Below are 16478 nucleotides of genomic sequence, written 5' to 3'. Positions count from 1 at the left end.
GCCTGCATATATTTTAATATGTTCTATTATTCATATATATATATATATAGACAAATCGGTGGCGCTACGACCATTTTAGATCTGGGTCTCAGATTTCTGTACCTGTTTCATAATCGTCTGTAAGGCAAGGCAGTTTCTAATAGGTCGGTAGACGATCAGCCTCCTGTTCTTGACACGCGCCGTCTTTTGAATCTAAAGCGACGTTTCCTCCCGATGTTTACTTTCACCGTTCGAGCGAATGTTAAATGCGCAAATAGACAGAAAGTCTATCGGGGCAGTCGGGGATCGAACCTACGAACTCGAGGGTGAGAGTGGCCGAAATGAATTCAAACTTACCTTGAGGGTGTTCCAGCCGGTGAATGAGCTGTTGAATACCAAAGAGGCAAGCCGCTTCGCGTTGTGCCTGCGAGTCTCCATAATCTCCAATCAAGGGCGAATACTTATTCATGCGATCGTGGCTCAAATGCGGCGTCGGAGTTCGCTCGGGGCCGAAGAGGGCGTGTTCGCATATCGCTTGCGTGAGACAACGTAAGAACCACTCTTCGCCGGTGGAGGCGCCAATGTTGTCCTGTAATTGTTATTCATGTTCACTAAACTTCGTCAGACCAAAATATGATATTTTTGTTTATTATAACTGTGATATTAAATAAACTGCCAAGTTGATTTTTGACATTCCCGTGACAGACTGCGCGAGTGAATTAAAATAAGGGAAAGGACTTTTGGAACTTAACGCCTCTGTTACTATTCGAATATAGTCTTAAATTATTACTTTGGAATAAATATTTAGTACTTTTTGAAGTGAAACTTCTTTAGGCACACGAAGGTAAATTTTTTACGGATGAAACGCAATAATAATAATTAATATAAGCGTGAAAAAGACGAGGGTAAAAAATTTTATCAAAGAAAAGGGAGAGAGCGATGGAGACCTATAATTGAGAGAGAGTGAGAGGGCGAATTACTTTATATTCTATTTTAAAATTAAAATTTCGTTAAGAGAATTTATAAAGTCATTTAAATTTTAAGCAACATAATTTATTGAAATCTCTTTTGACGAAATGTAAATTAAAATGCCACGTCCTTTTACTATCGTAGAAATAAATTTGAAAAATTAAATTTATAATACATATTAATTTTCGACACTTAATAATTTAATGACAATTAAATTAATTTTTGTCTCGGAAATCTAAAGTTTTAGATTTGTATAAATTAGTTTGCCAAAGAAGTTTCACTTCTTACACGTGTACTTTGTTCGCACACACTTTTTTTATTATTAATATCTGTTAACTTTAACAGTAGCTGAATAGCTCAGTAGACAATAATTTACCTTAACCCATCCTCTAAGGCAATCGCAGCTCTCATCGCTATTCATTAGTTGAAGCAACTTGCTCTGCATCTCACAGGGCGTCATGATCCGTTTCGTGTCTTCGATACATATCTCTGAATCGTCCGAGCTCTCGAGAAACTCAAAGTGGTTGTCCGACATCCACTTCGGTATCTGTAAAAAGTTAATGCCGAATTTATTACTTATTGACATCATTTAGAGTAAAATATATTATATATTTAAATTAGAATTACCATGTCGGAATTCATCCATTGTTGCAATTGTAAACCAGATTCCAGCCACTTGGTCTTAGTGAATGTTTTGCCCATACTTTCCTTAAGCTCAGCTATGACAGCTTTTAGAAATAAGTGACCATGATTCACTGAAATCAGGCTGTCGGAAGCCTTGTGAACCTGGTCAAATGTAACGTGCTGCAAAAAAATATTAATTTATTATAGAAACAAAGTTTATAGCCGGCAGCATAGCTACAAATTAGTTCCAGAATTTTAATATATATTCAATACCAACTTACTTTCTTTTCTATATGGGGAGCGATAAATTTTCCTAAGTACGAGTATAGCATCGGTATGTCTATATATAGATCTGGACCGCATTCGAATATTTCTGCCATTCCAGTCATTAAATTATCTCTGGAAATTGCCCCACAACTGACTACGTGCGCCACTGATTTTGCCAGAATTGAAATATCTTTAGCGTTCCTGAAATTATAATTGTATTATTAAAGTATAATATTAAGTTCAAGTATGTTTGCAGCTTTAAATATTTATGGTAAACATTTGTTATCAGCGTCTATAATAGTTCGTAAATAAAGAAATTAATTAGTATTTTTACTTGTTTTTAAAGAAAAATATACTGTTAAAAACATATTAAACATGTTATAACATATACTTCATATTCACAGGCAAATCCAAAGGTTATCCATAAAAATGTGCTCAAGATAAGTAATGTTTCACTTACTTCTCGAGCGCAACATTAAGTATTTCCGTTATCACTGCCGCGTGGTGCTGTGGACCGAAGAGCTTGATCTCTTCGGCTAGTTCGTTATTGTCAAGGTTCATGATACACAGGTCGACCAGCTGCTTGATGAACTTTCTTCGGTCCTCTGGAAGAGGTTCTTGAACGGCAGGCGGGGGCGTAGGTCGGGCGGGCATCGGCGGTGCTTCGGACTGCAGCGAGGGCGAAGGCGTAGACGTGGGCCTAACCCCTCCAGTGGAACCGGAGCGACCGCCGGTTGCTAAAGATAACGATTGTATTACATTTAAGGCTAAAGCGAGTGCATGGCAATTGCTGTCCTATTTATAAAAAAAATAAAAGCTGTGAGATCTCGCCCGGAGTTAAAAATTACAGCAGAAATCTGGGGCCAAAGAAAACTTTATTTTGTAAAGTAATACTTTATCTATATAACTTTGTAGAAATTGTCCTAGCTCGGTTTAGTACTCATTTCTACACTTTTATTTACGAGACGGGTCGGATTTTTCAGAAATTGCCTTTACGAAAAAGTCAACATTCATAATAAATATATACGAAGAAAGTAAAGCAGACGAAGGATAAACTTCATAATAGGAACTATAGAAGACCCATAAATAATAATAAAGCAGAAGCTAGAATTTAAGCATATCATAATAATTATTGTATTAATAAAGTGAAAGACAAAAATCACTCACGGTTTAGGCCAACTAAGAAAAGAAATTCATGTTAGTTATAGCATGTGAAGAATCATTTATCCAAAAAACATTTATCAATATTGTAAAGAGCAAAAAAAAGCTTTAGTACTTACTGAAATCAGAGCGAGTATTGAAGGTGGATCTCTCTATTGACTTTGATTGTTGATAAGCGGCCGGTGAAAGTTCCTTGTTACCTATAAACCGAGAAACAAATCGATGAAATATAAAAAAATTAAATTAAATTATAACGTTTTTTTTCACTTTGCTTAGCTAAGATAATGAAGTAATTCTTGAAATTATACATTTCGACTACATTCTGAAACGTCATAAAAATTCAAATTCCTTCTTCGATAGTGATAGTGATCATGGGAAGATTAATATTTAATATACTTTCGTAATACGGGCTTTAATAAAAGCTTTACTCAATGTTAAGCTATAATTTAGAATACAAACACATAATTTGCTTATACATATACAGTAATACACATAGCAAATAATAAAGATATTTTAATAGCAACATTTACTTCAGTGAGATGGAAATATGTAAGAAAAACAATGTACCTCTCAGTGTAGTCGGGTCAACCTGTACATTCTCTAGAATACTGTACATATTCTTGACAGGTGCCACTGTTTGTGTCTTTGCTCCCGATCCTTGGTTCCATGCGATGTTGTGAGGAGCCAATTTAATAGTACTTAAGTTCTGTAAACAATATTTTATGCTTTTAATGTTAATCATTGTTGAGTGTTATAAGCTTATATATATTATTCTTAGTTTAAGTGGCTTTTAGGCTTATAATTCATGTATCAGGTAGAAAACGAGACTTGTTTGGACAGCCCAAATGAATTCATAATCTGAAGCGCAGAACTAGCATAGAAATTATATATATATCTAATAATGCACTGTTTGAGGCTACAGCTTAAGCTGTCAGTAAATTTACACTAGTTATTATCTGTATAAAAAATGATTTAATTTAGTACATCATTTTCTTCACTAGGTACAGAAGGCTCGACATCTTGCTCGCCTTTCAAAAGAATGATTAAAAACCAACTTGAAATCTGAGGCCAAGTCCAAGGGTTGTCACACAGTGTAGTGGAGTAGAAAATACTACTAATATAAGTATGTTGTTATTGGTTTAAGGTAGGAGACTAACCAACACGAACAACTTTAACTATAACTGTTTAGTTACACTCAAATACAGTTAATTTTATAAGGAAAAATCAATTGTCTAGTATAATATTGATTCAATTTTTATTTTTTACATCAGATTATGAAGATACCATTTCTGACAGTCCTTACCTTTTGCGGCGGCATGGCCTTCAATTTGGTTGTGTCAACAACATAGCTGGTTCTCGTCGCTGTAGTCTTCCACGTATTATCCATAAAGTTATTGCCCTGCCTTCGGCCCTCGCCCCCACGTTTTCTTCCACTGCCGCTGTCATCACGTCGGAATCCACCACCGATGGGCGAATTCATCAACTGTAAAAAGAGATGATTAATTAGTTAAATAATCAATCTGAGAGGAAATTATTATTTCAATAATTTTATAATGCAATCAAAGATGGTATCCACACTGACAAACAGACATATATTTTAGAACCCAGAGACAAGGGAAATTCTTAATTTGTTTTAAGTTGACATTTTTAATATGGACATCAATTTGATTATGAAAATTAGCAATAACTAGAATATAGAAGTAAATAGACTTGAGAATAAATGTCTCTTAATTATTTGTTAAGTAAAGCAAAAACTAAAAATTTACCTCAATATGTCTCTGTTGTTGTTCAGCCTCCTTCTGAATCTGGTCCATCATCTTGGGTTGCGAATCAATAACATTCTTGGCTACCCATTTTCGTCTTCTTAGTTCAATTACATCCTATAAACAAAATCTTTATTAAATATTCACTCAAAGATAACCCTTCCTACACAAACAACTGATGACCGGACGGAAAAATTGTATTATAATTCAAAGATTAATATATTAATTAATTTTACAGTAGTAGAAGTATTTAGCTTTTAACAATGCTTTACATATAATTTGTTTATATAGAGTAGATTAATCTTTTACTTCGTAAAGTACTAATGCAATGTGCTCTATTGCTTGAAGTCGTAGATTTGATCCCCGACAGTGCACCAATATACGTTCTGTCGTTACGAAATAGATATTAATAAAGAATTACAGAGAGTAACAAAAAATTGAAAAGCCTATCAAATTGTACAATCAGCATTACCTGTATCATAAACCGCACACGACTGCTAATCTTATTACTCTTGCGATCATTAACAATGTCTTGCATTTTGTCCATTATGGTGTCAAGCTGATCCTTCACCTCACCCTCCACTTGCTCCCCGATAGTGGTCAGAAGCTTACAGAGACATTCGAGTTTTTCCTCTTCCGGCTTATCGATCAGATAATTCATACAATAAACCATAATTTTCGATATCAATATTTTTAGCTTGTATAATTCACCTGAAAATAAACATTGAATATTTACTAAACATTCTGTGCAGCATACAAATTTATTTAATTTAATTCGCTAGTTAATAAATAAATCATTTTGGAAAAAGGATATTTGTAGTATCTAAGCATTTTTCAATATTGGTATTATAAATTATTCATCCTCCAGCCATGATTAAAATATATGATTGACACAGATATTCGCAATAAACGCAAGCTTTGTACGTCAGCATTTCGCAATTCTAATATAGGCAATTCTAAGTTTTCGCATAATCTCCGACTAAATATAGTAATAATCTAATTTTGTCGTTTAGACTTACGTCAGGACGTAAATCTTCTTAAAATATTCAATGTCTTTTGTTTCGTGATAGGTCTGATATAGCTTTAATAACTTTAAAGGGTAAATTTCATGAAGGTTGCCACACTCATACTGAACTGTAGTTCTCTTAATTATTATTAATTCACTGTTTAGGTCAGCCCTCGACTACACCCTCAAAAACCCGGCATTTCTTTATATCAAAACACAATTCAAAAAGCCTTCCAAATAATACAATTTCCAAGCAGTTCAGTAATTTCGAGCTCAACTTTTTAAAATATTTATGAATTTCACACATGTCTTATCGACAACTAAGCATCAAACGGGGATTCTTTTAGTATTTTCACAATTTACGGTTATTTTTCAAGGTTCCATTAAACTGATTTTTATTTTATCTATACAATTGCACTGGCAGATTAAAAAGCATGAAAGCAAATTAAAAAGTATAAAAGCAAAATAAAACAATCGCAGTTGCACAATAAATATTTCAAATTGCTGATTTGATTCAGAATTATTTTTCTGTATGCCAAAAGGGTATCAGCATCAGGAAATGACAAACACTTAGCACAATGTTTAGTAATACCTGTGTCAATCATAATGGCATAAAACGAAAAGTGTTCTTTAAAGCACAAAATTAAATTAATTTCCTTACTGGAGATACATTGAAACGATTTTCATGAATATATCAAAGATGCACATGATACATGGAAACCTTTCTCTTTTAACTGAACATCCTTTTTTATTATTCGGTATAGGTTTTCTTTAATACAAAAGCGTCAATAATTTTCTATTGTAAACAAACGAGATTTCAAAAATATTTTTGATGCATATGAAATAAATTAATAAAATAAATGTATTTATTTTTATATTAATATTCTTTGAGCAAAGTATGTAAGGAATTTGCATAAATTTTACTAATTTGATTCAATATAAAAAAACAATATATAGGCTGTCTTATATACATACCAATAAACCGGACATTTCCAACTGACCGCATGCGAATTCGGCGTTGAACTTCTGCGAGTTGTAAATGCAGCTCCCTTTTCTTTGCCTGTAAGTAATTTAAGTTTAATGTATACATTAACCTCACAAAAAATTCAATTTAACCTTTGATTTTTCAATTTACAACTTCTAAAGTTTTCGTCCCACCTAGAAATCGAACCCAATACCCCAAGAGTGTAGCTTTTTTGTTAATTACTCTAGGACTGCCAAATCCATTTAACAAACTTTATTATAAAAATTTAAAAACAATAGTACTGTCTAATCTCTTTATAACGTCACTCGTTATAAAGAAAATCTCTCTATAACAAAAAAAACTAGTTACATTTATTAGGTTTAACCCAATACCCATACTTTAATTATTCCATCCCTATAACGAAACCTATTTATAACGAATAGCAATGATCGGTCCCTTGAAATTCGTTATAAAGAGTTGATACTGTATTTACAAAAATAAATGAATATATAATGAAATACTTACGGCGTCATTGGACTCTGCTATCTCTGCCTCAAGTTTGAGAACGTGCTCGTCCGTCTTCTCTTTGATAAATTGATTTTGACATTTGCTAATTATCATCGCACGGAAGTTTACACATTGTTCGGGTGAATTTGTTGACGGTACCTGATACCAAAGCCACGGTGAAAGAATTATTAAATTTGGACAAACATTTTTCGATTTAATTATTTTTCTCAATGTATTAGAGTAAAACGATTTCACAAAGTTATCTACACTTTACTACCCCTTGATATATAAGTTAAGTTTTTAAAACCCTACAATCACATTAATAAATATCTTATTTCAATAATGTTTTAATTCAAATATGGACATCATACGGTATCTAAATCTTTTAATACAAGCTGTCAAATATAAAATGACGTCCTACCCATTGTCGATTTCATTACTCTTTGTAAAGCTTTCTTAAAAATAGCTAAACTTGAATTGCCAATAATGTTATTATCGCCAACGTATACTTGAAGGACTGTATGAGTCACGTAACTTAGCAGTATTCTGCGTGGTGAGTTCGCACGTGCGCTTTTAGTAGGAACGGACTCAAACGGCTGCAACGCATATACGACCACTCACCAGACATGTGCAGAGTACTCGACCAAGTTACTTTTTTAAATATAATTAAAATCGATAAATTAAATTAAATCTCAACATTACTGCTTCGTTTGATTTTATCGATAGATAATTTCGATGTATTAGTTTGGTCCAGCAGAAAACAGTTTTAACGAATAAAAAAAAATTGTCCAAATTAAGTTTTCGCAATTCCAATATGTATCAATTTATTTATCCATAACATTGTTATTTCAACCCAAGATATAAAAGTAAACAACATAATGTAATAATATGATAATAGTATTCTCATTTCATGAAAGTTAATATTGACCAGCAGACACGTAAGTACCAATTGCAATATCCTGCGTCATTGTTTGGGTCTCTTTTGCTTTTGAATAATTCAATAAATCTTTAAGTCTCGAATCTTTGCAAGTACATGTAGTCCCTATTCAATGATTGGCAACCTCGCCTAGGCAACAGGCCGTAAGAAAACATTTCAAATAATTAGGTAAATATTTATTATTTGGATACAGCTTCTGATATCCAACCTCAAAATTTGTAATCACTACACGAGATTTACGGCTATTTACTTTAATTGTCTTTGTTATTATACTTGCCAAAGACAGGGGATTGGAGGAAAGTAACACGAACTTGAGTAATGAAGAACACGACTAAAGACAGAAGATATTCCTAACACCACGTACCTTTAATGTCGAAAGCTTGTTACACATAGCGGCATATGCTTCGGAAAAGTTCGGCTCATCAATAGCCTTCTCGAAAACGAGATCTATGACGCCTTCGAGACGCTCTTGTGTGTCAATTTCGAGTGACTTCACTTTGTCAACCAAAGTATCAAACTTCTGCGGCGTCAATTTGTTGAGTATACCACGGAACTTCTTGTACAGCTCCTGTATCAAAATATATATTACAAACGGCATTTATCTTTCGCGGGGAATCGAACCCAGGATTGTCCGTAGTTGACAGCTAAGCCAGGAAGGCGGAAACTCAATACGAAACTTTTAAAGTCATTGTTTTTTTTCAAGTTTTGGTTGAAAGGCATTTCCGTAAATTTTAAGTGACATAATATTTTTTAGGGCCCTAGAAAAAGGTGGATAGAAGATATAGAAGCGTTAGCAGGAAGCTAATGGAGAAAAAAACATGGATAGAGATGTTTGGAAAAAGCTGTATGAGGCAAATTCTAAATATTCTAAATTATTCTACATGCAACATTTGTGAAAATTGAAAATAGACATGCTTTATCATTAAATTACATCATTGAAGTTAAATTTTTTTTTATAAAATTGATACATAATAATAGGCTAAATTATATAAAAATTATAAATTAAATACCTGAGTTTTCAACTCCTGTTCATTCAAACTCTCTTTCTTTAGTCGAGTTGGTTTCCAAGCATCTTTACTCTCATTCAGTTTCACTTCTTCACGGAGAGAAATATATATATTTCTTCCCCCGCTGTTGCTGGATGGTGAACTAAGTTTCATGCTTCCTTTTCCTAAGATACGATCTATAAATACATTTTGAAGAGTACAAAATTACCAATGATTTTACACAGGACACAGGGAAAAATATATTTTTTTTAATGCCTAATAACCATCACACTCAAATAATATAATATAAATTTGTAAGATCCTTTCATAGATTATTATCATAGAAATCTTTGAAATATTAAATAAATCTTTCTTACCTGGGGGTGCTCCTACATTTCTAGTGTCTTTCTTGTTATCGCGAAGAATAGGACTTCTCATGTTACCGGGACTCATAGTCTTAAGGAATGTGGGGAATAGGGAGTCATTCGCTGGTCTATGAATATGATTGAATGACATAATTGTGTCCATTTGCACTGTCTGTAATATAGACAAAATATTGAATTTTAGTTTAATTATAGTATTGAAGTGTTTATATTGCAGTAGCAAAGGTAACTGTGCATAGATTGCAGGAATATTGCAAAATTGTTGACAAAAATGTTAGTAAACTTTTCAGAAAAAGCCTTTAAGCAAACACAAATTGGTTATAATTTTTATGACTGGGAACAAAAACACCTTAATAGTCATTTAATATAGTATAGAAATTAGAATAGTTAATTCCACTATATTTGCATTGTTTAAAACCTACCCGTAGAAGATTGCAAGCCTCGAGCAGTGGTGAATTTGGTTTGTTCTTGCACAACGGATCATCTCTCATCTGCTTTAGTAGTGTTATATCATAAGTTTTCTTTCCATTAGGATTAAAAGGGGACCATTGATCTAAAACAGGGTAATACAGTCAACACTAGAAACACTAAAAAAGGATATTAATTTAATTATTCATTATATTGATAATTGACAATTTATTAAAGATACTATATAATACTAACACATAGTTTAAGAATGGCATATTAACAAAATATTATTGATTACACCATTTTACTTTTAAAGCATAGTATATATATATTTTATATAAGCAAAATTGAATTTATAATATATCTTTGAATCTATTCCCTTAACTAACTTACAAGTAAATTTATATTTGTTGCAATTTGATTATTTACCTTCACTGTATTTATGTTTGAGTGTAAATACAGGCACTGCTGGTTTAGTCAGTTCAGGCGTCACAGGTTCAGACAATGGAATAACATCTGATTCTACTACATTTAAATTATCAGTCTCATCTCTTCCATTTGTACAAGTCTCTTTGGCACTAGGCTCAGTGCCAGAATTCTTGTTTACTTCCACACTTGCATTTTTTTGCTTCTTTTTAGATGCCTTTGCGGGTTTCTCATTTTTATGCATGTCTTCTTTTACAGTCTCAGCTATCTCAGTAATATTTCCATTTGCAGTATCAGGATCTATCAAAAAAATCACATGTAGTAAGTTTAGTAAATAATATAAATACATATAAAAAGAAAATGACAATAAATACCTGGTGATGTATTATTGAGATTTATATCTTTCATTATAGTTTCAAGGTTATTTCTAGCAGCACTCACTATGCTCTGTGTGAGCTTGGCTTGGGCGAGACATACACTGTTCTCTTCTTCAGGAGTTCCAGGGCATGACACATATTCTTGAGCTACTTTTTCAATACTAGACAATAATTGAGAGGCAGTAGGCGATTGTAATATAGGGAATGTCTCTTCAGTATTAACTATGAGTTCAACTTGTTTAGAAGTTTCAGTTTCAGTCTCAAATGTTGTCTCCTGTTTCACTTCATTTTGTGTATCTAACTTAGTTTCAACTATGTGACTAGTATTGACAGGTTCCGATAGAAAGTTACCTGCATAAAAAGTTATTAGTGAGTATCACAAAATATTTAAATCTATAAAAACACAAAGAGAAACTGACCCATATTATTGCCAAACACACAACAACAATAAAATGCTCATGGAGGTTTGAAAACACAAAGACCACTGATCATAAACTATCCAGTCTAGAGACTTATATACGTTCACAAGAAAATACAAAGAATGAAAATAAAATATGTTGCTATAAGAATAAGAAAAACATGTTATTGAGGCATATTTAAATTTCTTTGAATACATTTGCTTACAACAGACAGTAAACACAATGTAGAGACGCATCTCTGAAGGACGAAAATACCATGCAAAAAGAGGAAGTATTATGATTACAAAATGATAACATCAATAACAAGATAGGTATATTGCCGAAATATTTAACTCATAGAACCAATACTCTAGTACATGTATATTAATTAACTAATACGAATAATAGTTGTGAAGCTTAAAAGCTCGATCCTTACAAACAAAATTAGCGAGCGGTCAGAAATTAGCTCTCATAGGTAGGACCTTAATGCCAGGCTAATGTAAATCAGAAGTGTCGCAACTTGCCAGCCAGTTACAATAAACAGAAAACGATTGAAGAGAAAGAAATTAACATAAGGGTGCCCTGGGTATTTATTTTCTGTCACAACTTTTCAGTACCAAATTCGCACTCTAAAAATAGAGACGAGTGATATTCACACGTGGGTGTTTTAAATTGTTCACTGTACTAACCTGGTTAATATATTTTATGAATTATGTGGCACTGTTCATTAGATTATTTAAAAAAATTAACTTTTTAATTATAATATGGTAGTCGTAGTTGATTGCTAATTTATATGTATCATTGACGATACTTATAATAAACACTTATTTACAAAATTTTCTGATAAAAAAAAACTAAGTCAATTCATAAAAATATTGAAAAATTAAAATATCATGATTAAAACATGTTAAGATCAGCAAGTCCTGCTGTGACTGAATTAGCAGGCGCCATGTTGAAATATTCCAAGCGCGACATATGACCTCAAGCACAGAGTACACATCTGACATCGCTGTCTTGCGCGCAAGTCTGGCATTGATCGTCAGCCGTCGCCCATCTTATTGTCGTATCATAATAACCCGTTCGTATACATAAATACCTATTTGTATATACTTGTTCGGAGTATAATTATATCAAATTATTACAGCGTAATCATTATAAATTTGTTTAAATGAACGTAAACAAAATACGTAACAGCCAATATTGACTATGGTATATATAATAAATAATCATTGTAAGGTTACATTGACAGTTAATACGTCAAATTATAATAAGCATACACATATAGGTACTTTTTTAATGGAAAGCCATCGAGTAATGAATTTTTACTATTTGAAATTAGTGCAGAGAGCAGAGAAAATATATTGCTAGATAAATCTTTAGAAATTACTTTAAGGCAAAGAGTAGAAAATTCCCGCACAATAAGTAAAGGACGTAATATGATTTTATTTATTTGTATTAATATGTATTACTAAATTAATTGAAATAATGTCTAGTAAAAAGCAAAACGTATATTTTTCGTATCATTTAAGTAAAAGTAAAAAATATATTAGACATTATGGGTTGATAATATTTATTGTTAAAATTTACATGAATACTTTTACCTGAAGTTGATTCCATATTAAAAATATTTTCAATAACAAATATACAAATATAGAGAGGGCATTGGAAACTGTAATCAACCTCCATTATGCATTGGTAGCTTAGCAAGATGTAGACATCTTAATAATTATTCCTAGATGAAATTTCAGTTTTGTGTTTTCCTTTATTTATTTTTCCCATTCTATTCCTATATAAATTTTTCTATCTTATTCAATCTCCGAGCAAAAATATTTAGACTTAGGATATTTTTTTTCCAATAGACATTTTATACAAATAGCATGTCAATTAGGTATAGCTACTGTAAATAGGAAATTCTAAATTTTAATATATTATAATCCTTTGAGTGGGTTGGCGGGACTCACATATAATGGGTGTATGTATATTGTATATATTAGGATTTAAATTTCATATGTAAGGAACATATGAAATTGGCGTTTTGTATGGGAGGAACAAAAAGTAGATTTTTTTAAATACAATATATTGCCATCTTATGGGTAGTTCATTGATACCTCTACTAAGAAAAACTATTCGGGAATCAATAAAATCTTTGAAGGCAGTTTTGACTGCCCCATCAGCGTTGAATTTTTTTTTACCTTGCAAGGTAACCAAATTTATAAAAAGCAAGGTCAGGGCGGTGGATGTCTTAGACATTCCAATTAAAACTTCTCTAATTTGGTAGCAGTCTGTTGTGTGATATCATTAATCCTTTGAACCGTTTCTGCAGCACTGGTGCCGCGGTGGAACTCGTACTTCATGTTTTCCATCTTATAAATAGAGTGACGCAAATAAAATAATTACAACGGGAAAATAAAATAAATCATGGTTTCCGGAAAAAAATGCAGGAGTAAATGCTGTAAAAGATTGAATTTGGAATTCCTAACCAAAGAAGAGATATTTGAGGTACTTTGACCTCTACTTTTGAGTACTCGAAGCCCATTACGACAAACGTCAATTTCATATGTAAATCAAGATGTATCCTAATATTTTTTAGTACTGTTTCAAGGCAATAAAATAAAAAATACTTACAAATAGGGCCATTCATGTTAGACTCCTCCTGCGGCTTCTCTTTCTCCTCCGAAGCCTTGACTCTGGGTTCTCTGATCCTTTGGGGTTGAGGGGGTAACATATCCGTAGTGAGGGCCACTACATCCGACTGCTTATCGGTTTCGTTGTGAGGCACATTTGGTTGTTTTGCTTTCGGTTTCTGTTTATTATCTATTACAATTGTGTTTTCACTAATCTTTTGGTGTTTCGTATATGTCATTTTAGGCACTATAACAGGACTGTCGGATATCGCCGACACGATGGGCGTTTCAACTTCCACATCGGATCCTATATTATCGTTAACTAAATCAGACTTTACATTATTATTAGTACTTATTGCGTTTTGAGGTTGCTCGGGGCTGGCCATAGCAGGCACTTCGTTACATTTTGGTACATGGTTTGTTTTGGCAGTCTCGCCGCTAGATGGCTCGTTGGCAGCTTTACTAACCATCCGTGTGAACTCTTCCACGATACTCTGAGAGTTGTCCTGCTGTCATATAACACTAGTCAAATATATAAAAAAAAAATGTTTGTACTTATGTACACGCGTCGAGTTTTACTTTGGCGTAACAACATAAAAATCATTTCAATAATTTTATTCTCGTTAGTAGAAAACGACACTAACAATAGAAAAAAGGTATTTTATTCATTGAAAGTTTTATTATAACGCATTATCTAGTTAAATATAGTTTTTTTAAATATCACAAAAAGTTATTTCTACATTAAAGAAATTGACATTTTTTATTTTAAAATGTTGATTATGCTAACTTCAGGGTGTCGGTTTTTTGTGACGGTGTGCTCAGGCATCATAAAAATTTAGTGTCATCATTTTTCCCTAACGCAAAAGTCAAACACAAATTCCCTAATAATAATAATCCAGTGGCTCTGAAACCCACTTTGATCAGATAGATTTTTATGTTTGAACATTCAACAGAATAGTTTCAAGGAATGCCATTCGAAGCAAGTGTCAATTGCGCACATAGAAAGACAATTCCATTGGTGCAGAACTGTGACTCAAACGTACGACGTCAGGGGTGAGGGTGGCTTAGCTCAAGCCAACACTCCCTAAAATGTCCAAATTTGTTTGCCCTTTCAACGTCAGCACAGAGATTACACTATACATTGTTTTGAAGAAATATATGAATTGACTTTATATAATATGCTGTATTATTTGACACTTTTTAATATATGGCTAATTATTTTAACCGTTTTGAGTGTCTCTGATTTATCTTGGTATTTTTGGCATACATGGATAAGAACCCATGGCACTCAAATGGTTAAAAACATTATTAATTTCATTCTTAACATAATCATATAATAAAAACACATACCGCTAGAGGCGTCTGCCTTTCACTCGAATTCTCACTCACATTTTCAGTTGCAAATAAATCTTCAGTAAATATATCTTGTCCTGTGAAAAACAATTATTTTATTTATTAAGAAGATTTACGGCTTATAAAAAACTATGCTTATAAAAATAACTATGTGCCAATAAAAAAATCTTCACGATACAATAATTGAACAAACTCACGTGCACCTAAAATTACACAACACAATCCAAACGTGTACAACATTAAAAATAATTACCTCTTTTAAGATAACATGCAATTAATTTTTAACATTACTGGTAATCACTTTAATTTTGACCAAAAAACAGGACAAGTTATCGCTGAAATGAAAATTCTAGGCACAATTAAAAAGAAAGATAGATGCTAGAGGGTCAAGTGTCAGAAAAAATGTACCCAAACCCAACATAAAAGCCACCTAGAGTGGAAATGTGTTCAGGTGTGAGTGAGTGAGTGACGTTACTAAGTTAGCGAGTGAGAATTACTTACTAGTCACTGGGTTAATTATTGGCACCCGGCGCGAGGTACGTTTTGCGGGTGGAAGACGCATACCTGTAAAAAAAGGGATTGTACGCTCTACATAGAATGACACGAACATTTCAGATGACATCAATTTTAATACAAAACTATTTTTGACGTGATAACGTTTTTAAAATCGTTTTAGTCGGGTGACATGTTCAGAAACTTGTGTCACACCAAAACCTCACGAGCGCGATCGCAGGTTTAACGAGAGAGAGACGGACCGCTCTCCCGTCTCATCTCGAGCGCTGCCAGTCATTCCGTGAATGTATGAAGAAAAATGTATATCATAGTCGAATAAGTAAACTTGTCATTTTACACCCGAAATTTATCATCAAAAGTGTGAATAAAACGATAGATGTAATTTAAAATTTGAAAAAATTGTTATCTTCATTAATTCCTTACTTCCCAAAAACTTATATCACCAATAAGACGTTATCACGTAAACATCTCGATCGTAAACCTACTTTACAAACAACCAATATTTTTTTTTAAATTAATCTTTTATTAATTAATGTAATTTGTATTAAGAATATCTTGCACAGCTATTGTTTAATCCCTATTAACATTGGTATAACTTAAATAATTTTTATACATACCAGGTAAGGGCATATGGGATTGTTGTTGGGGCTGATGTGCCGGAGGCACTAGCGGACCTGGTGGACGAGCTGCGTTACTCCCAACACCTTGACCGTTATAGTAGTCTGGTGAGTAAGTCACTGGTTAAACATATAGACCATTAGTATCTTCACCAATAATATTATAAAAATATGATTTCAGGGAATTATTAATTATTTTACTGCCGATTATTGTTG

At 32.8% G+C, this 16478-nt stretch overlaps 1 protein-coding gene across 9 annotated transcripts in view; it reads right to left on the bottom strand.

Moving 5' to 3' along the window:
- LOC125062808 (eukaryotic translation initiation factor 4 gamma 3-like) overlaps positions 1-16478 on the bottom strand; it is a 32195-nt gene that overhangs the window by 1927 nt on the left and 13790 nt on the right. For 2 of the 9 annotated variants that reach the window (XM_047668974.1, XM_047668965.1), the window contains 23 exons: positions 16263-16382; positions 15634-15696; positions 15130-15209; positions 13781-14288; positions 10755-11108; positions 10384-10680; positions 9969-10099; positions 9541-9700; positions 9188-9360; positions 8542-8745; positions 7259-7399; positions 6745-6829; positions 5236-5474; positions 4767-4880; positions 4304-4483; positions 3568-3706; positions 3120-3200; positions 3007-3018; positions 2300-2576; positions 1854-2040; positions 1576-1752; positions 1325-1495; positions 337-568 (listed from right to left, as the gene is read on the bottom strand). In XM_047668974.1, coding sequence (XP_047524930.1) covers positions 337-568; positions 1325-1495; positions 1576-1752; positions 1854-2040; positions 2300-2576; positions 3007-3018; positions 3120-3200; positions 3568-3706; positions 4304-4483; positions 4767-4880; positions 5236-5474; positions 6745-6829; positions 7259-7399; positions 8542-8745; positions 9188-9360; positions 9541-9700; positions 9969-10099; positions 10384-10680; positions 10755-11108; positions 13781-14288; positions 15130-15209; positions 15634-15696; positions 16263-16382 — 4125 coding nt within the window. The remainder of the gene's footprint in view (positions 1-336; positions 569-1324; positions 1496-1575; positions 1753-1853; positions 2041-2299; positions 2577-3006; positions 3019-3119; positions 3201-3567; positions 3707-4303; positions 4484-4766; positions 4881-5235; positions 5475-6744; positions 6830-7258; positions 7400-8541; positions 8746-9187; positions 9361-9540; positions 9701-9968; positions 10100-10383; positions 10681-10754; positions 11109-13780; positions 14289-15129; positions 15210-15633; positions 15697-16262; positions 16383-16478) is intronic. The other 7 variants (XM_047668972.1, XM_047668969.1, XM_047668971.1 and 4 more) reach the window with 7 other exon arrangements.

This window comes from Pieris napi, chromosome Z, assembly GCF_905475465.1.
Source record: "Pieris napi chromosome Z, ilPieNapi1.2, whole genome shotgun sequence".
Classification (NCBI taxonomy): domain Eukaryota; kingdom Metazoa; phylum Arthropoda; class Insecta; order Lepidoptera; family Pieridae; genus Pieris; species Pieris napi.
The sequence above is the reverse complement of the archived record's forward strand: the minus strand, read 5'-3'. Positions and strand labels throughout refer to the sequence as shown.